A 21,388-nucleotide genomic window follows, 5' to 3' on the forward strand; every position below is an offset into this window, starting at 1 on the left:
GAAACATTCTCGTTACTCCCAAAAAGGTCCGATCCAGAGGACAGCTAATTCCCTCCCCTCTTGTCTGAGTTCTGTGCTTTTCTAACTTGGATTTTAGTCTCTGCAAACAGAATTCATCTAGACTTGGCCCCAATAAGCCATCTGAAAAATTCTGCTGGTTCAAAGTGGCAGAATCATAGGCTCTTTTTTTGGTCCCACTTTCCTGGTTTGGTTATTTCTCTGTGAGCTGGGCTACATGCTTAAGTAATACTCTTCTCTGAGATTGGGGTCTATTACCTCCAGGCTCATATACAAAATCTGTTTGGCATTTCAAACCTAACTCCTTTATATCTACTCCTTTATACCTTTCCAATCTTCTTATATTTTACTCCCTCTCTTACTCTGTTGAATCATTTTTCATTCATGTCCAATTCTTTGTGATTTCATTTGGGGTTTTCTTAGTAAAAGAAGAATGGGAGAGGGTAGAGCAGTAGTACCGTGGATAGAGTACCAGAGACATGGAGACAGAAAAATCCAAGTTTAAATTCGACTTCTGACAATTATTAGCTGTGTGACCCTGGGCAAGTTATTTCATCTTGTTTGTCTTAATTTCCTCATTTGTAAAATAATGAGCTGGAGGAGGAAACGGCAAACTATTCCAATATCTTTGCCAAGAGAACTCTAAATGTAGTCATGAAGAGTTGGACTGAACAACAAAACAACAAATAATGTAAATAGTTGCCTGAAAGTGAACATCACAAGTGTCCAAAATCTTCCTAGCTTTAATCTTTATTCTTTGTTGAAATCCTGCCCTTCCTCAAGCCTTATTTTCACCCTATTCTCTTCCACCTCTGCACATTATCTAAATAGAATTTTGGCATTGGGGATGATTAGTCTTGGCAGGAGGAGGAAGGAGAATTCCTTCAATTAATTTGTACAGAAAGTAAAGAGCAACACTCATAGAATTCACATGGAATATGATCAAATTTCCTAGTTATGTCTCTGGGGTCCACTTCTGGATTCTAATTCATGAGAATTCTTTAATTTGTAGTCTAAAAGAACCCTTCATGAACAAGAAAGGATTTCCCATTCTTTGTTTATACTGCCTAGTAAATGAATGCTCCTTAGACTTGAAAACTAAAATTTGGAAAATTTTAAGCACATTAAAATAGATTATTTTGAGGAAGAAAATGGCAAGGTTCAATTTACTTCCAAGGTCCTTGGATTAACATTCACTCTCTCTCTCTCAGTCTCTCTGTCTGTCTCTCTCTCTCTCTATATATATATGTTTATTATATATATACACACATATGTATACTTGTACACACATATATAATATGTATGTATTTTGTATATTATATGTATATATATATACCTAAATATCTACATATCCACCCATACCTATTTATCTATATCTATATCTATATCTCTATCATCTATCTATCTATCTAATGTAAGCAGTGAGCCTCAAAGTAATGAAAACCTTGGATTTAATACCCATCTCTAATATTTTCTAACTATGTAACCCTGGTCAAGTCATTTAGTTGTTCAGTGCCTCCAAGCAACTCTCTAAGACAGTAAATATCACTGATGGGAGACACATTCTCAGATTGAGGTACGTAGACCAATGACATCATGAGGGTTCCAAAAAATTCCCTTAAGTGAGACCCGGTAAATAGATTATGTTCTGTTCTAATTTATTTCTTATAATTAAGTAATTAACAGATTTTGTTTGTGCATTGTTCATAATCAAGTATGAAAGAAGATAGTGATTCCTTCCTTGTTTAGGCTCTCCCTTCTCTAGATACCCCATCTTCTATCCATTCACATACACAGTACACTTTGTCTCCCTATAAGTCAGAAAAATGGAAGAGTCAAAATGAAGCTTCTATTATCTTAGATGATGCCTTTTTTCAGGTGAAAAAATATGTTGCAAGGGAAGACTTACATGAACTGATGCAAAATAGGGTGAGAAGAATGAAGAATGATATTGTGAAAACTTATGAGGACAACAAGAGCCCAAATTGAATACCACATAATAATAATGAGCAAGCTTGGCCTGAGGGAGAGATGAGAAAATGCATCTCTCTTCATTCTTTACAGAGGTGTAGTGGAGGGGAAGAAATGAGACTATGGATGTGGAACATGGATTGTGTATGTTCCCAGGCTAAAGTAATGTGTTTCTTGGTTCTCTTTTCTTTTTCTCTTTTATGCTTTTTATCCTTTGATGGCTCTCTTGGTAGGGGGAGGCAAAGAGATATAATTAAAAGTTAAGATAATATTAAAAGAAAAGATACCAATAACATTTAAAAAATTTTTTTCCTAAAAAAAAGATATATCCAAATGTCTGCTACATGGAAGAGTTTGATAAGCAAATGATCCAGACTTAAAATTCTAAAGCCTTGTTACACAAGTAGATATTATAAATAAAATTATTTCACGGGTAATTATTATGGAACAGGTACAGTAGATGTAAAGAGAAAAACATGAGAATAAATTAATTTCCATAACAATCACTTTATCCAAAATCTTATCACAGTAGTTGTTCTCACAGAATTCTCAGACACTCAATATGGTCTTCAAATTTCTCAAATAGTCTTCAATTTAAATCAAATATAGATCTTAACATTTAGTTTGAATCCAACTACTTCTCCCCATATGTCCTTCTCTACTTCAATTATAAGCAAATTCCCTCCTTTGACCCTCACATTCTGCAGAGTAACTCCTAAAGGTATTGGGATAGGTTTGGAAGAGAGCTTGAACAAGTCTCTGCCTTCCCTCCACTATGTTGGCTCCACCGTGACAAGAGAGAGAAAGAAAGAAAGAAAGAAAGGAAAGAAAGAAAGAAAGGAAAGAAAAGAAGGAAGGAAGGAAGGAAGGAAGGAAGGAAGGAAGGAAGGAAGGAAGAAAGAAAGAAAGAAAGAAAGAAAGAAAGAAAGAAAGAAAAAAGAAAGAAAGAAAGAAAGAAAGAAAGAAAGAAGAAAGAAAGAAGAAAGAAAGGAAAAAAAGAAAGAAAGAAAGGAAAGAAAGAAAGAAAGGAAAGAAAGAAAGGAAAGAAAGAAAGAAAGAAAGAAAGAAAAAGAAAGAAAGGAAAGAAAGAAAGAAAGAAAGAAAGAAAGAAAGAAAGAAAGGAAGAAAGAAAGAAAGGAAGGAAGGAAGGAAGAAAGAAAGAAAGAAAGAAAGAAAGAAAGAAAGAAAGAAAGAAAGAAAGAAAGAAAGAAAGAAAGAAGAAAAGAAGGAAGAAAGAAAGAAAGGAAGGAAGGAAGAAAGAAGGAAGGAAGGAAGAAAGAAAGGAAGAAAGAAAGAAAGAAAGAAAGAAAGAAAGAAAGAAAGAAAGAAAGAAAGAAAGAAAGAAAGAAAGAAATTGGATTTGGCCTAGGAAGATCCAAATTGAATTCCAACTATGCCGCTTATATTACTTGAATTATATTCAACTAATTATTCCCCATCTTTGGGTATTAATCTTCTCTTCTATAAAATGAGGAGACTAGAGATGCAAGCATTCTGTGGATAAGGACTTCTATCCTCTGCACACTGCAGAGAGTCTACAAATGATTGTTGGATGAATGAATAATCCTCGTTCAACAAGGAAGATATAATTGAATATAAGTTATATATCAAAATGTGATCTCTGTCCTCTCCAACCTTACAATTTGATTTCCATGTGACATTTTAAAAAGTTCAAGAGACATAATTTCTGGATAATGTAATCATTTTATTAATATTTCCAGTATTTAATGAAAGTATAACTTTTTGGCTGTCTCTGTCTTAGAACAAAGACCCCTCATAGTGGTGGGCTCGTGGTTCTTGGAAGAGCAAGTGTTCCTGAGGATGGCAATAAATTTTGATTGGTTAAAAATTAATGAGAAAATGAATATTACAAAGAGAGGATGAGCTATATTACAATGAGAGTCTTGGAGTAAGGGACTTGAATTCTTCAAGTCTTGGTTAAAGAGACTTATCAGTTTCTATGTCATCTCTCACAAAAGGGAGAATCAACCATCTTCCCAGGCCTGTATGAGTAAATAACAATGAGCAGAAATCCTCCTATTAGCACAAACTTAGAATTTTTTACTGTTTGATTAAATTTTGGCCTGAGTAAATCTTTGAAAAAGATTTCCCATACTGATTGATTTCTGAATGAGGAAGTAGAAAAGGGAAAAAATCTTGGTCCCAATGCAATAATTAGTTATTTAAATAGAAAAGAGAAATAATTGTTTATCTCATCCCTTTAGTTAATTAAACTGGTAAAAATAAATTGTTCACTTACCAGCTAATATCCTCAGCTTCACCTTTTGACTCTTTGTCCAAATCTTCACCTTCTTAAAAGAAAAAATATTACCTTTCAGTAATGTTCTTGATTCATTAAATGTATATATGCAATGGGAGTAGAGCAACATAAAGCTGGGATCAGAGATCCTGTAAAGAGGCTCCTTTTTGACTACTCTAAGCTCAACTCCTGAATCAAATGATCTTCATAGAAATATTTGCTCCTGTTCAGTGAAGGTTGAAAACCTGGGGTGGGCTGGAATGAGCTTTAATTAGCTTGTACAGACTTTAAGTCTTCAATGTGAGTACTTCCACCTCACAAATTGGTGAATAGGCTACAAAATCAGGGCTTCATTTATTGATTTTTCTATTGTAAAAACATATAATATATATGAATCTAAAAGTGTATATGCCTGCCTTTTCTACCAGCCACGTCTAACCTGCCTAACAGCACACTCCTGTATGGTTTTAAAAACATAACTTAGGCTCGGCAGGAGTATAGTAGAAGGTTCAGTGAATAAAATCATCACTTGACCGAAGCCTGGTGGCTGAGTGATAATTAATGATGATAATAACTTGCATTTATATAGTTTTTTAAGATTCTAGTATCTAATTTAAAACTCTTATCATGCTTTGAACCTCCAGAATCTTAATGACCAGTAATAATTCTTGGTACTATGGAGCACCATATATGTTGCTGGCTCTAAATTCATTACTAGTTACTAAAGAAGCAAATCACTTGAATTTGAACAGTTTACTTTTCTACCTCTTTAAATTTTACAGCAATGCTAATTTTTATTATTAATTTCTTACAATATTTTAGAGTTTTCAATAGCCAACCTTCAAATAGAATTTTTGCTTTATTAGCTTATGTTATTCTCCTCCTCCAGACTCTACCATCTCCAACTCTATTATCCTATTTAGCATAGATTCTGTAAAATGACATAAATCTAAACATATATCATCATAGACAGAATTGGAAGCAACCTTAGACAACATTTAGTCTCATTCCCTTCATTTTTGTTGTTCATTCAAGTCCAACTCTTTGTGACCCCTTGGACCATTGTATAGCAGGATCCTTCTCTCCATGATCTCTCAAAGACCATCTAAGTACATGTTCATGGTTTCCAAAATACCATCTCTATATTTAATCCTCTGACATCCCAATATCTTTTTCAATGACTCAACTTCTCATTGTGTGGCCAAATATTTAAACTTCAGCCTCATTTTACAAAAGAACAAATATTTAGATGGAGGAAGTGACTTACCCAAAATTACAGAAGGTAGCAAAGTTAGGATTTGAACCCAGGACTCTGATTTCTCTAAAGAAAATAGCAGGTGGGAGAGATTGATTACTAGGGAGGTGGGAACAAATTTGACTCCAGCTCCTTTTCATCTTAGACTATATAGTTGTTGTTGTTGTTGTTGTTGTTGTTGTTTGAGGTAAGGAGAGAAGGAGGAAGCCAGGACTAGCTAACAGACTTGACCTCTAGCTTGGCCTGGGGATAGGAAAGAAATCCTGGCTTCCTGAGTACTAGTTAAGTAATCCTTCAGGGACTGTCTAAACAATATATTCTCCTTGGAAAGGGGGCAGTACAGTTGCTAAGCTGTTTGGGTGCTTGCCCTGGGCTGCAAAACAACCTATCTCCCCCCCCCCCTTTTGACCTGAAGGATCTTCACGATGAGCAAAATTAGGCTATACAAATAGCACCTCAGTGCCTGCTAAAAAACCTTCTTCCTCGTCAAATCCTTGTGATATTCCCTGAAATCTTGTCCTACTTGGCTCTTTAACAAAGCAAATGAGAGTTTGGAACCTGGATTTTGCAAAGAACTCCTCCCAAGAACTCTGCTCAGCTCCTTGTCCAGGCATCTGGATGGTATAATGAACAGAGGATGAGATCTTGGAGAAATTATTTTACTTCTCTCAGCTTCCATTTCCTCATCTAAAAATGCTAGGTGGATGTCCAATGAGACCACGAACTATTGTTCTGAAAAAGTCTAGTTCCATAAACTTCACCAAACTAAGGGGTAAAGTGCTAAACCAGAAAGCTGAATTCTAATTTCTGCTCTAATATAAACTCTGGTAGCTATTTCCTCTAAAAAAAGGAGGAGATTGGACAAGGGAGTCTCTTTAGGTCCCTTCCAAATCTAACAGTATGACTTTATGAGATTTGACCACTACTGCTTATCTAAGCCTCAGATTCCATAAATTGAATAATCCTTTCTCTATGATTTTAGATAAACTATATCCAGTCTGTAGAGTTTCAGAAATTTCTTCTATGAAATGGAGTTGGACAAGATAATCCCTAAAGTTCATGCAGGTTCTGACATAATACTATGAGGGGTGTTTTGGGGACAGAGGGAAGCCTAAGTTCAATCCCCTCCCCAAAAAACATCTATTTATTTATTGAAAGGATTACTACTAAATAACTTCCTTCATTTCTTTCCTCAATAATCAGACTTCTATGATGCCAAGAAATAGCTGTGACAGTTAACACCATGGATAGAATACTGAGTCCAGAATTAGGAAGACCTGAATTCAAATATTTCAACTTAATGTATGAGCTGCAATTTCCTCAACTAAAATATAAAGAGGAATTGTGTATATAATATATGATATAATATAATATATAACAAAATAATAAAAATTTGTTCCTTTCTCTCCCAAGTGTGAAAAAGCTGACTCAGTTTCCAAAAAGAGTGAATAAAGGGGTAACTAAGTGGTGCAATGGATAGAGCACCAGCCCTGAAGTCAGGAGGATTAAGTTCAAATCTACATAAACTACTTACTAGCTCTGTCTGACTCTGGGCAAGTCATTTAATTTTAATTGCTTTAAAACATGAAAGAAAAAAAGAAAAGAAAGAAAAAAGTAATCAATCAAAATAGAACTGTACCTGCTTCCTTTGAGCAAATGGACAACCTCACCAGCAGTAGCCTTTTAGTGTCCTAAAATCTCTGACTGGTTTCCCTATATCTCTCCTTCCTAATTTCCCCAATGATTCCTTCAGTTGTAATGCCTTACATGTATTCTTGTCCCAGGCAAATTTGTATCAGGTGCAATGAAATCCTAGTCACAACTTTTCCTGTATTAATGCCTTCTGCTGCTGCTGAGTCCTCCATCCCTATGCTGTTCTACCCTCTCCTTTTTATTCATTCATTAATTCATTCATAATGCAAATATGAACAGATTGTTAAGTCCCTACTGTATGTAAGACACTGTTCTCATTTCTGCACATACAAACACAAAAATCAACCTTCAAGGTATTTATGTTCTCCTGGGTTGGAGGAACATTCAACACATAGATAAGTCATTTATAGCTTTTAATTGTTCAGGATTATCTCTACTAACTACTGTATCCCCACTCCATTCTTCACCTGATTCCAGGATAAAAAGACATACCAAATCAAAGCAATGCTTTTGGATGAATAGAAAGCCTATTAACAAAGATCAGAATTCCTCTGGGCATCTGTCTATGAGATTTTTTTTCATTTAATGAAATTTGTGAAAGCCAGATTAGTTCTTTTGAGCCATCTGTGCAGACAAGGAACTCTCTTCACTAAAATGAAAACCCTAGAGAAAATGGCATTTGCTTAAAAAAAAAAAAAAGTACATACCTCCCTCAGATCACATCATAGATGGAGAATTGGAAAGGACCTTGGGGAATCTTTCAGCCCTCTCATTTTGCAGAAGGGACAGCCTAGTTCCAGAGAGATTGAATGACTTATCTAGAGTCAACTCAACTAATGACTGGAAGAGCAAGGATTCAAATACAGGTCCTCTATCTCCAATTCACGCCTCCTTTGTCCTGGTGTTCCCTTCAAAAATTATCAATGGACCAAGCTACAGAGTGGAGGAACCAAAGAGTCATGGGAACATTCTTACAACCAAGGGCAAAAAAATTGTTAAAGATGATTCTCTACATGAGAGACACTAGCACAGAACCACTCACCGTGCTGTGTGTTCCATAAGCAAAGCAGAATTGAAGTAGCTTAAAAAAAACATGATATGTGCAAAGCTAGAGAAGACATCCCAAATGTTCACATGAAGTATTTGTGACAGATTTGTGGTAGAGCATTTTAAGCTTGTATTGTTCTGATCTGCAGCAGTTGGACACATTGTAACTTGGCTCTACTGTCACTTTGGTTTTCTTTGAGAATGAAAGACCAAACAATGAACCAACTAATTAAGGAATTATGGTTTTCTTTTTATTTCCCTATGCCCCATCACTACTAAGGGAAGGCAGAGTCAGAAGCAGCAAAGTGGAGTTCTGATGCTTTCACCTTCTTCCTCTGACTCGTCATTTTCAGACAATAATACAGACTATGTCTTTGTTTTTAGATAAAGACTAAACCAATAAATCTTCTTCAGAGAAGGTATTTAAGATATCTAAGAGAAATATCTTAAAGCTAAAAGAATTGGAAGGGGTCTATCCAACCCTCCCATTTTACAGATGAAGAAAACTGAGCCCAAAAGGAATGAAGGGATTTGTCCAAGGATACATAGGAAGTAGGTGACAGAGTTGAGATTCAAATCTAGATCCTCTCTTTGGCCTCTTCATCTGGTTCAGATATTCTTTCTACAAAATCCTCAGCCATTCCAGCCTTTGCTTGAATGCATCCTGTTCCAGGGAACTTACCATTTTCCAAGCCAGACAGGTTCCCCTTTGGGAAAACTTTTAATATTGTATTAAGTCAAATTCTTCCTTTGCAATTTCTACCGACAGCTTCTATCTCTACTTTCTGGGGCCAAAAAAGATTAGAGCAATCATGTCAACCTCAGCTCCTCTCCTCATCTCCCTTAGAAACAAGATACTGGGCTTAATCCTATTGGTAAAATGCTACTAAATACAGTTCTGCCCGTGGGAGGAAGATACGATTCAATGATTTTAAGCATTTACTTTCTAGCGATTCCTTAATAATTCTATTCTTTTGGAATTATCTTCAGTTTTTCTTAGGCTATTTGATTATATTTGATTATCTTTTATTAACCAGTTAATGTCCAAGTGTAATTTGGAGAACAAGGTAAAGGAGGTTATTCAAACTGTTGCTCCCTATACATTACAACATTCTTTATCATTGCTTGTGTTTAAAGATTTTTTTTCTTTCAAGAGTGCACTTGAAAATCAGTGCTTGTCTGATCTTATTAATGTGGGTATTCCTTTCAAATTTAGATCATAACCAACACCAAAGTCTCTATGAATCTTGTCCATGTCCCAAAAAACATTAACCTGAAAATATGGAGGATGTTCTCTTAATGTTTCAGCATTTTGTGAGTATCTCTGCAGCACCTGAGCTATTCCTCTCTCCCTCTCAGTATCATTTGGTGATCAACCCATTTTCTTTTTTGATTTTACATTTCCTGGATATCTTTTCTATTGCCTTTTGAGTCAACAATAATATTGATATTGCAGAGGGTGAAGTGTCCTATCTATATGTGTTCTATTTTTAAAAGTTATAATGAATCAAAGTAAATTTACTGTTTGTAGAATGTACATAAAACCTCTTGAGAAAACTGGAGAAATCATGACTTTGGTGTTGGTGAGAAGGATAACTGTAACTATAACAAGAAAGGAAGGAAACACTTGCATTAAGTACCTACCATCTATGTCCAGGTGCTAAAAAAAGATTTTGCAATTATTATCTCATTTGATCCTCTCAAAAATCCTGTGAGGAAGGTGCTATAATACTCACATTTTAGAGATAAGGAAACTGAGATAGACAGATGTTAAGTAATTTGTTACACACAATTAGGAAATTTCTGAGACTAGATTTAAATTTAGATATTCTTCACATCAAGCCCATTGATAAGTCACCACTTAACTTGGACAGTGGAAAAGAAAGGTCTGGGTAGATTGTTTTTGAGATCCTTTCAGCTCCAACTCATATATGCTTCATTTTTATGCAGTATTGATGGAATTTATGTTAGATTTTCAAACATACATAGAAGTTAAATTCTCCTTGTTCAATTTTGCCCCCAATTTGAAAGGTCCAAATAATAGATTTCATTTATCCCAATTTTATTTGTAACTCTTTATTAAAAATCACTTATGGAATTGTCCCAACAATTCAATCTCCCAGAGTTAATTTAGGGATTCTAGGCAGGTAAAGGAGGCCTAAATACTATTAACTCACAATTCAACTCTGTCAGACAAGTCACTGGATTAGGAATCTCTACACCTCTGTTTCTTTGCAAATTTATGTTCCCTCAAATTTGGGTAAAATGTTCTGAGATCCTTAGATAGAAGGGGAAAGGCAGGAGAGAATCAAAATTCACTAATATCAGATAAAGTGTATAATATGTAAACACACAAATAGATACACATACACATATGTATATATGTATACTTATATAATACATATATGATATACATATGTCCCAGTTAAGAGTTTTTAAAATGTTATATATATGCATACATTTTATCTTTTCCCCTAGTTTTATATACTAAATTATGTATATATAATATATATGTATATAACTATATATAAATATATATGTAGAGGGACTCTGTACAAATACTCTTACATATAAAATAGTGTCATCCCATTACTTTGAAAATATTTTCAGTTAAAAATACAAACCTAGGGTCTTGAAAGTACAGTTCTGCCTAAATACTGTACTTTTTTCAAGTGTAATTGCTACAAGCTAGAACCAACTGGAAAAATCATGCTTTGCTCAATTGTAGCATCTTTGAGAAGCATAAATGTTGCTCCCACCACCTTCACTGGCATAAGTTACCAATTTTTTGCTTATAAGTAAAAGATAGCTTTGCATCTCTGGGAAGAGTCAAATATCTTTGCTATCATTTTTTTCTTCTTGGTTCTTTGAGAACAACAGCTGGAAGTAATATAGTGCAGCCAAAACCAAGCTTGATATAACTTAAGCATAAGTCACTTAACTTCAGTGGAGTTAAATAGGGCTTTGGTTTCCTCAAACTGAAATATCATGGGGGTAAGCTTGATGAACTATAACTAAGTTACCTTTGACCTCTAAATTGGAGACCCTTTGATGCTTCCTCAAATGGGGGCCTACTTTATTAAAAGTGTCTATTTTTACATTTGCATGCTTTCTTTCTTCCTATCCCCCTCCCCCACTATATCATGACTTCAAAAACATTAACTGACTGTCTTTCTTTGCAACATTTATTCCTAGAGCATCAGGGCCCCAAAGTCTTCTCCCCCAAGAAAGTTTCAGGCTCCAGGGCCCTCTCTCACCAAACTCCTGCAGCAGCTTCTCAATGGGAGCCACAGCTTCTCCCTTAGGGGAAAATCCCCCAACACTCTTGCTCCTCTGAAGTTCAGATGCTTCAGTGACCCCTTTGTGAAGCCCAGGGGCCATGACAGTGGGTGGAACCCCTGTGATGAGCCTGTGTCGTCTGTGTACTGTCTCCTTCTCCATGATTTGTTTCTCTTTCTCTCTCTTTTAAATCATGGGAAAGAAAAAGCCAATGAGAGATGTTGATTCTGAAAAAAAATAAGCCTCAGCCTGGAAGCATGGTTTAGAAACCTTTCCTCTGGGTCCCCTCCCTAGGGAAATGGACTTTGGGAGACTTACTGTCAGGATGAGGGGTCCACTTGTTGCCATGTGAACCCTATGACATCACTTCAAACAGAAACTGACGTCAAAAGTTGCTCTGGCCTTAAACCCCAATATAGTCAGTGGTGGATTATCCAAGAGGTGAATGAATCATCCAGTTTGAAGATTTAGCCATGATTGTGTCATCCCCCATTTCTCTTCTGTCCATATCAGATAAGTTGATATTTGACAATGTGGTCCAGTGGAAAGAGCCAAAGCTTTGGAATCAGAGGTCCTGATGCTAGATCTGATCTAGTAGCTTAATGCTTCTGTGACTTAGTTAAGTCCAGGTTCCTTGATTGTTGAATGAGGCAGTTGGATTTGGTTTGTATTCAAGATCCCTTTCCATTGTAGCACCATGATTTTTTTTTTAAGCATCTTTCCTTTCATTCAAAACTCAGCTTAGGAGCTATTTCCTGCATGAAATTTTTTTGAGCTTTCTACCTGTTAGTGTTTCTACTGCTTTGTATTTACCTTCTAGATATGTTATATTTACTTATGTGAGTTAATGAGGTTATCCAGGCTATTTTTCAGAGTATATGGAGGTATTTTGGACCTGGTTCCAGTCCATTTACATGGAAGCTCTAGCAGTTGTCTAATGAGTTAAAAGGTTTACAATTTGAAATGAAATCCCTTCATTGGCTGCTGAATTGGAAGAGCTGATGACCTTTTAAATGAGGAGAGAGTTTTTTGGCTGTATTTCCTTCATTGGGGCTTTCCAGAAAGTAAGATGTGCTTCTAGTGTGGGGTAGAGAAAGGCAGGATATTTTTCTCAGCTTTACTGTCAAGGCATCCTTGACCATCTCTCAGGGACCGAAACAAGATGAGCTTGCACTTGAGTACCTGGTAGTTCTTACCTCTTTTTGTGTTTCTTTTCCTCAGATAGCTGACCCTGTGGTGTCAAAGGTTCTGGAGGTTTGGAAGTGGTGGCTTCTACTCTGTTTATGGTTGCAGGAGGGGCTAGTGTGGGTTCCCTAAATAGGGATAACATCTGCCTGAACATTTCTCATCTCCATGGAAACACAGGCTGTTATACTGAAGGCAGAGACCTTAATTTTTTCGTTTAGTTTTCCTAGGGCACAATACCGCGCCTGGCATATATAACAAACATTTAAAAATGCTTGTTAATTAATTAGCCAATAGTTGTTTTCACTGTGATAATCTGAAAACTTACCTACTTTCTACTTTATAATAATTATACTTTCTTATTTCCATGGATCTGTGACTTCTTGTTAAGTGACTAATGATTGTTTTAACTTTGATAATCCTGGAAGTGTACTTACTTTCCATTTCATAATAATTAAACTTCCATAGGTCTGTGATTTCCTTGATGCAGATAATGCCCCGAAAAGGTGGAACTCAGATCCCATTTATATAGACTCATCCCGTGTGACTTTTGATTCATTACATAAATCCATGAAGAGGATCACAGAGGTGCTAGGGGTCTTCTGCATCCATGCTTCTTAAACTGTGGGTTGCAGGCCTATATGGGATTGCATAACTGCATGCTATGAAATTATGGTCTATTATCAGTAAATGTTTGATTTGCATGTCTATTTTATATACTCTCTATACCTTAAAATTTCCTGGGCAAAAAGGGATCACAAGTGGAAAAAGTTTAAGAAGACTTGTTCTAAGTGTTATTACTGGGTTTATATCCCAAAGAGATCTTAACAGAGAGACCCACATGTGCAAAAATGTTTGTGGCAGCCCTTTTTGTAATGGCTAGGAACTGCAAACTGAGTGGATGCCCATCAATTGGAGAATAGCTGAATAAATTGTGGTATATGATGTTATGGGATATTACTGTTCTGTAAGAAATGACCGGCAGGATGATTTCAGAGAGGCCGGGAGAAACTTACATGAATGGTGCTAAGTGAAATAAGCAGAACCAGGAGATTATTATACACAGCAACAACAAGACTATATGATGATCAGTTCTGATGGACGTGGCTCTCTTCAACAATGAGATGATTCAAACCAGTTCCAATTGTTCAGTGAAGAAGAGAATCATCTACACCCTGAGAGAGAACTATGGGAAATGAGTGTGGACCACAACATAGCATTTCCACTCTGTTACTGTTTACTTGCATTTTTGTTTTCCTTCTCAGGTTTTTTTCTTTCTTTCTAGATCCGATTTTTCTTGTGCAGCAAGATAACTGTATAAATATGTATACATATATTGGATTTAACATATACTTTAACATTTTTAACATGTATTGGACTACCTGCCATCTAGGGAAGGGATGAGGGGAAGGAGGGGAAAAATTGGAACAGAAGGTTTTGCAAGGGTCAATGTTGAAAAATTACCCATGCATATGTTTTGTAAATAAAAAGCTATAATAAAAAAAAGAAGTCCTGTTCTAGATAGCTCATGGATATTCATGGATATCAACGAACCATTTGGGCTGTTCTTTGGTTGACCAGTCCACTTTTTCTTCCAGTTTCATGAATCTCTGATAATATCCTTTATGCTGCTTGTCCTAAGCAGTTTTTGTTGGTAATGCATTCCAGCCTGCTAATCCTCTTCTCATGTGCTTTTCCTTTGTCTTATATGTAAGTCTACAACTTTGGTTGTAGTATTCCATAGCTCATAATCATACAGTATTCTTGGAAGAATGGTGATGTCATCATAATGGTAAGGTATGATACTGCATTCTATGGAATGTAAAATAATTCACATGGACTGATTCCTATATTTGCATATGTAGATAAGAATATTAAATGCTATAAATGGTGGCCTCATAAACATGTTCTGTTGACCATCTTTACTTTGAATAACTTGGGCAAAATAGTTATTCCTTTATACCCTAAATAGCCTACAGAAGATAACCTCTGGTACGAAAATCTAAAGTCACAAAGGTAACTGGGCAATGATTTAATGAAATTCATGAGGAACTTGAATCCTACATTTTAAAAATAAGGTTTTTTAGAAATAATTCTAGTTTTATTTGTCAAAATTCTGTATTCTCATGCATAATTTGCATATTATATTTTATTAAGTAATATGGCATTATTGATAAAAATCATACATGATTTGCTTTGGAAACCTGAGCCAACAGTTCTTCACCTTTAAATATTTGACAATTCACAAATATTTCAAAGGAGTCTAAGTAAATTCCAACCTTTTTCTCTGATAAAATCTTCTCAGAATGTTTATTTAAGGAGGACTACCAGGACAGCCACATCTATAAACATCAAATTAGTTGCTGGTATTCTAAATGTGAGCTACTGATCTATGGATGAAAAAAGTAGCACAACAACTGAAGGGACCAAGTTATAGCAATCTTGACATTCTCATTATAGCAGAAGACAAAAAGCAACTGCATCTAAAAGGAAGGAAAGTTCATGATGGAGACAGGTCACTCACTTCTATCAGGTACTTAACGTAGGTCCACAAGAAATAAAAGAAAAGCCTGAGGTTTGTATTAAACTGAATAATGTTTAATAAATACAGTGAGAAACTCCAATACATGACTTATTCCAGCCCAGAAAAGCATAAAAATCTGGCCAGAAGCTCAAAAGCAACAGGAAAGAATATCTTGGAGAAAAGTGAGCACTTAAGCTCTTATGCTAATTATTATGGGGCAGATTAACAGGGACAAAGTGGCAGGGAAACATTAGGGAAAGTGGCCTAGATTATGGCCCTCCCTTCTCCTCTCTTAATCACAGGTATTAGTATTAGGAAGGTTTGCTAACATTCCATGCTTGGGTTAAATGTAGTTTGCTAAACTGATTATGATGAGTTGTGTGTGTGTGTGTGTGTGTGTGTGTGTGTGTGCGTGTGCATGTATGTATGTGAGTGTATACACATGTATACCCATATATGCACACAACACACATATATACATATATGCACATGTGAGTTATTTTGTAAAGTATACACTTTATATCTATACAAATATATTGAAGATATATTTTATACAAAATATATATAAGTAATTGTACATGTGTATGTGTATATGTATATATACAAAAACATATATATATACATATGTATACTTTATTTGTATTTATATTTTTCTAATGGCAATCTCCAAAGCAGTTGAAAATGTATAGATGAAAATATATTTATATGTAAATAAAACATATAAATATATGTTAGACTAAATATAGATTGAGTGAATTCTTTGGGCAATGCTAAAGAGGGAAGAGATTGGAATACAATGGATGGAACCATGAGTCACAAGTTGTGAATGTTACTGAAATATCCACACATCAGGATGAAAAGATGGAGCCTTGAAGTATTAATGAAAATTGTAGTTTGAGCAAATAGTTGCTAATGAGCTGCTAACTAGACACTTGGATTGCTAGACACGTAAGAAATCTATGAAATTTTATCCATAGTTATTCCTTCTCTATCTTGACTTTCCCCATTGGTTTCAAAATAACATGGGTTGACATAAGAAATTAAATGGATTTTGGGGTGAGTTTTGCAGTAGCCTCATATGGCATATGAAGACCAGCAAATGACACAGAAAAAGTTTAGAAACTTAAAATGTGCAAAATATATGCATATTATTATATAACATCAATCCAAATAATATAATAAGGTACTGTAAACATCTCATAAAAGAAAAAAAAGAAAAAAAAATCAGAATTTTTCTCTGGTTTGAAGGGAAGGTCAAAAATCTTTATATAAATTTTCCAGATTGTGAGGGCACCATCCCCTTAACCCCTATGATGTAGAAAGTATTTCCTTGCATTGTGGTCTTCATTTCACCTTATCATTCAAGTTGTTTACATTTATTCATATGTCTGGGATATTGGTTTCTATTGTTGGTTTTCATCTTGGATATTGTTTCCTGTGAATCACTTGAACTTTTCTTAATAATTTTCTTGCTCTACTGTCCATATAATTCTATGTGACACCTGACTTGACAGTTAAATGCATCTACTCTTTCCATGTCCTTTTAACTTTTAGAGTTCTTGCTCTGATTTGAAAGACCAAAGGCCAATCAATATCTACTAGCTTTCTTTAGCTGAATTCCATCACTGATTGAGACTATGATTCCTACATTTTGAAACATCCAAAAAAAAGTCACTTTCTGATATCTTAATAAGTTTCTCAATTTGTCTTTCTCTCCTGAAAAATCCAACTTCAAATAGCTTTTCTCCCTTCCTCTTTCTCTCCCTCCCCACTCACTCTGTGTCTGTCTCTGTCTCCCTCTCTCTGTCTATCTCCCTCTTTCTGTCTTTGTCTCTGTCTCTGTTTCTGTCTCTCTGTCTCTGTCTCTGTCTCTGTCTCTCTCTCTCTCTCTCTCTCTCTATATATATATATATATATATGTAATTACTGATTGCTGAGAGAAGGACCTTCAATGTATGAAGAATCAAAGAAACCAAAGTAACCATTCTGTTCACCTCCTTTATTGATTATCTATTAACCTAATTGTCTATCCCTGGCTTTATTTTGACTACCAATTTCTATCCACTTCCCCTGGGCCAGGGCATTCACATACCTTTGTAGTGATCTCACTTTTCTTTTTACCCTTCTGGTCTTGGTCCATTCTCTTTCTCCTGAACTGACCACTCTCCCCAATCACTGCACTGACATTAATGAATGGCATGGGAGCAGTGCCAGCCATGTCCATATCTTGTCATTCTACATTTAGTAAGCATCTTATTAGTCATCTGAAGGGCACATCAACCCTACTTATTGTGGCCTTCCACTTTCTTCCCATCTTTCAAGGTGAATAACATCTGGAAACAAATGCAATTCCATTGATTACAATTTCTGTTGAAAAGGATCCTCACTAGATTCTATTCTAATCCATAACAGCAACAGGGGAATATACCTTGGACTTAATGATCATTCAGTGAGATTCCACATGAAATCAATTTCCAAGTCCATTTCCCTCCATTTCCCTCTATTCAGATGATATCTAATAATAGCTACTTCTATCAGGCCTTAAATTCCTCACAATAAGACCACCTCACACACGTAGAAAATCATAAATACAACACCAATGAAAAACCAAAGCCTATTTTCAGAAAGAATAAAACATTTGTTTTAATTGGCAAGTAAAATACATCACAGATCATTAGTATTTTATAAACAGAATATTAAGTTATAAACCCATGTTAAAAATTGCAGTTTAGTGGCTGCCTAATTGCTGTGTGCCCCAAATTTGATTTTCTGCAACATTTTATTACCCACCCTCCACTATTTCTTTGATGACAAAGAACATCATCATTTTTCCCCACTTAGGTTAAGAGTCTGAACTATAATATTTCCAAACAAGAACAGAGAGAAATTATGACGTAAACATCACCATACTATAAAACAGAGCTTTGCAAAAACCAGCCAGCCACATAAGCACATTGCAAACCCATTGAGAATACTGGCTTTTAAATGCTCTAGCAAATGAGCTTGATAGCAAAATGAAGAGGTTTTTACTTGCATGTTTTTTTAAATTCTGGTCCGACTTGTTCCATTAACCCCCCCTCCCCCAAAGCATCTGTAGCTGCTGCCCTATGAAAGCTGCTCCCAAAACCATGGCCAAGGCTCTGAAGAGGATTCAGGGTGACAAGGGCAAAACACTTTTTTAGGAACTGGCAGAACAAAGTTTTGGCAGTCAAAGAACATGTATTTTTCAATCCTAAGATTTCTTCCCTTCCAACACCACTTATTGGTATTAGTGAGATACGCAGTTTATTTATCCCTCTTTACTGCCATACTAGCAGTGGCTAGAGAGTTGGCCTTCAACTGGGGGACACCTGGGTTCTCTGATGTGGGTTGGCTGTGTGACCCTGATTCTAAGGACACTTAGCCCTATTTGTGCCTTAGGCAGCTCTCTAAGACTATCATTTGGAAAGAATGCATTAATGTATCGGTAGAGGAAATTTCTCTCTAGGAGAAAATCATCGATCTGTTAAAAAAGAAAAAAAAAAAACCGCCAAACTGCATCTCTCCACTGGCAATTTAATGATCATAGGCTCCAATGCTTTAACACTGAGTTACATTTTTTTTTTATCAAAGAGTTCATTTAAAAAACTGTCTTTAAAAATATTAATAAAAACATTTTGAAAATGTATATATCTTTTTTTTTAATTCCTCCCAAGTCCCCGAAGTGGTGCCCAACAATTTGGAATCTGGTTTTAAATATCATTCAGTAGGGAAAAAAATAGCTCTGTAGCTCTAAATCTGGAATTTGGTACCAATCCCAGTTGATAGGCACTAGTCTGGGCACACTGTCCTTGCCTGAAGTAAGGCAGCACCCTTTAAACCAGAAGCCACCAGCTGATGCTTCATACCTCATGCAATGTGACCCTTTCAGGAGCAACCAGTCCCACAGCGATCTCTATCCCACTTGTGGCAGACACGGAGTAAAAGACTTGGAGAGAATGCTGGAGTTCCAGGTCACTTTCCATCCCCAGGATAGTAGCTGGAATTTTTGAAGTTGGCCCTGAACTGTCTTGGGCAAAAGGTCTGCAGAAGAAACTCTGTATCTCAAAAATACCAAGAGTACCATTTGGATTTGGATTTCTATGAAAGTCTGCAGGTTACAGCCACAAAACTGATTATCTAGCTTAAAAAAAACCCACAAGAGACCCTGTTCTCCAGCCTGCCCCCTACACACTACACAATGACAGGCTAATTTTTAAAAAAGAAAGGATCTTCTTAACTTCATTGAATGTGTTAAAAGCAGAGTGTTACAAAGCATTTTTCTAAGGGACTACGGAGATGGGTGGAATACTGTACAGTAATGGGGGAACAGCAAAACTGCACGTGAAACAAAAAAAATACACAGCTCTAAAAATACTGCTGCCTATTCATCAAGTCCACAACAGCAGGCTTGGCTTCCCAAAGGCGGTGGACTGCTGGAGTGCTGTCAAGGTGACGTCCACGCAATCTTGATCATTGAACTGATCTCTAGATTCCCAAGGGACTGAGGCAAATTCAGACGATGACAACAAACATGCCAGGGAGGCAGAGTTCAGTCACCTGGCAAATACCAGATGAATAAAGTGCATAGCAACTATTATAACAGTTCTTGGAGAGAGGAAAAAACACGGTAAGTCTCAAAGTTCCATAAGCTTGGCTTGTTATCTACACGTTTTCTGACATGTGGATCCCTTTCCTTGCTTGCTTTGTCTTTCGTTGTGGTTGTTGTTTGTTTGTTATTTTCCTTTTCAAAAGTCTCAGCTTCCCTCATCCAATCCTACTGCTCCATCCTGGGTCATCTTTCCGATTCTAAATGGAATGCGCAGAAATCTCAGATTGTTGTCGAATGTAACTCTGGAAACTCTTATCTCCAATGGGGTGTTCTCTGTAATGGACATGGAGGGAAAAAAATGAGCCTTTCTTGTCTATCAATCACTTGAGAACACAACCTGTGTATCGATATGCTCAATGATACTTTCTGATGGTAAAGTTGATATCTGTGTAGCGTATTAACAATGGCAAACTCAGATTTCTAGGTTTTCTCATCTGCAAAATGAGGGAGCTGGATGCTGAGTTAAATATGTCTCTTCCTATTGCAACAAGATGAAAATTATACTGTTTGGGGTCAAAATCTCAAGGAAAAGATGGTGTAACTCAGAATAACAGCAATATGTGGGAAATTTATTTCAGGATTTTAGCTAACCACAAGCTCAATCTAAATGAGACTTTTTTTTAAATGAATGTACTCTTCTTTTGTCTTTTTTTGGAGGGAGGGGAAAGGGTTGCAAGGCAATTGGAGTTAAATGACTTGCTCAAGGTCACACAGCTAGTAAGTGTTAAGTATCTGAGATCTGATTTGAATCCAGGTCTTCTTGACTCCAGGGTCAGTATTCTATGCACTGCTCCATCTAGCTGCCCCTAATGAATATACTTTTAAGTATAAATTGGGAAAAGAAAAGGGCCACACAGAAAATCACTTCTAAAGCACTCTGTTTAATTCTGAGGGACAGCTAGCTGGGACAGTAGATAGTGAACTGGCTCTGGTGTTTGGGAGGATCTGAATTCAAATTGGGCCTCAGACACTGACTAGCTGTGTGACCCTGGGCTAGGCACAATTGCCTCACAAAAAAAAAGAAAAAAAAAAGTAAAAACTAAGTTACATTCAGCTCTATTCCTCAGGAACAAATTCAAAACTTGTCTGGAGGCAGTTGGCCAGGATGGCAAAAGGGGGGAGGGGCCTATCCTATGAAAGAACATGAGGTATTTAATTTGAGGAAAAAGATTTGGTGGAGATAGATATCCCAGTGCAGTTAGAGGACTTAGAAACATTCCAAAAGAGTCAAGAGTATTAAGTAATACCTGAAAAAGGATTTGGCAAAGTTCTATGATGGAGGAAGGAGTGAGTCCAATACAGAGATACTATCACAAGGAAATTGAAGCCCAAAAAACTAGAGGCTTTTAAAAATTACTACATGGTTATGATTCACTGTCTTCAAATATTTAAAAGGATTGACAGGTAAAGAAGGAAGTAGATATAATCTACATAGCCCCACAAAACAAAATTCATGTCATTCAGTTAAAAGGTTCAAAATAAGGGTTTTTAGAAAATAACAATTAGAAATATTTTTAAATTCCCCCCTCACTCTAATCACAAGCAAAGACTGAATATCCTCTAGTC

At 36.1% G+C, this 21,388-nt stretch overlaps 2 protein-coding genes across 5 annotated transcripts in view; both read right to left on the minus strand.

Moving 5' to 3' along the window:
• Window positions 1-11,786, minus strand: part of C3H13orf46 (chromosome 3 C13orf46 homolog) — a 37,802-nt gene extending 26,016 nt beyond the window's left edge. For 2 of the 3 annotated variants that reach the window (XM_051984257.1, XM_051984256.1), the window contains exons 1-2: window positions 11,462-11,786; window positions 4,250-4,301 (exon numbers count right to left, since the gene is read on the minus strand). In XM_051984257.1, coding sequence (XP_051840217.1) covers window positions 4,250-4,301; window positions 11,462-11,645 — 236 coding nt within the window. In that variant the 5' untranslated portion in view covers window positions 11,646-11,786. The remainder of the gene's footprint in view (window positions 1-4,249; window positions 4,302-11,461) is intronic. The other variant, XM_051984255.1, reaches the window with a different exon arrangement.
• Window positions 11,787-17,809: 6,023 nt separating this feature from the next.
• The window catches only part of RASA3 (RAS p21 protein activator 3), a 286,768-nt gene continuing 283,189 nt past the window's right edge, over window positions 17,810-21,388 (minus strand). For both annotated transcript variants that reach the window (XM_051984259.1, XM_051984258.1), the window contains exon 24: window positions 17,810-20,095. In XM_051984259.1, coding sequence (XP_051840219.1) covers window positions 20,020-20,095 — 76 coding nt within the window. In that variant the 3' untranslated portion in view covers window positions 17,810-20,019. The remainder of the gene's footprint in view (window positions 20,096-21,388) is intronic.

The sequence above is a fragment of the Antechinus flavipes genome, chromosome 3 (genome assembly GCF_016432865.1).
Source record: "Antechinus flavipes isolate AdamAnt ecotype Samford, QLD, Australia chromosome 3, AdamAnt_v2, whole genome shotgun sequence".
Classification (NCBI taxonomy): domain Eukaryota; kingdom Metazoa; phylum Chordata; class Mammalia; order Dasyuromorphia; family Dasyuridae; genus Antechinus; species Antechinus flavipes.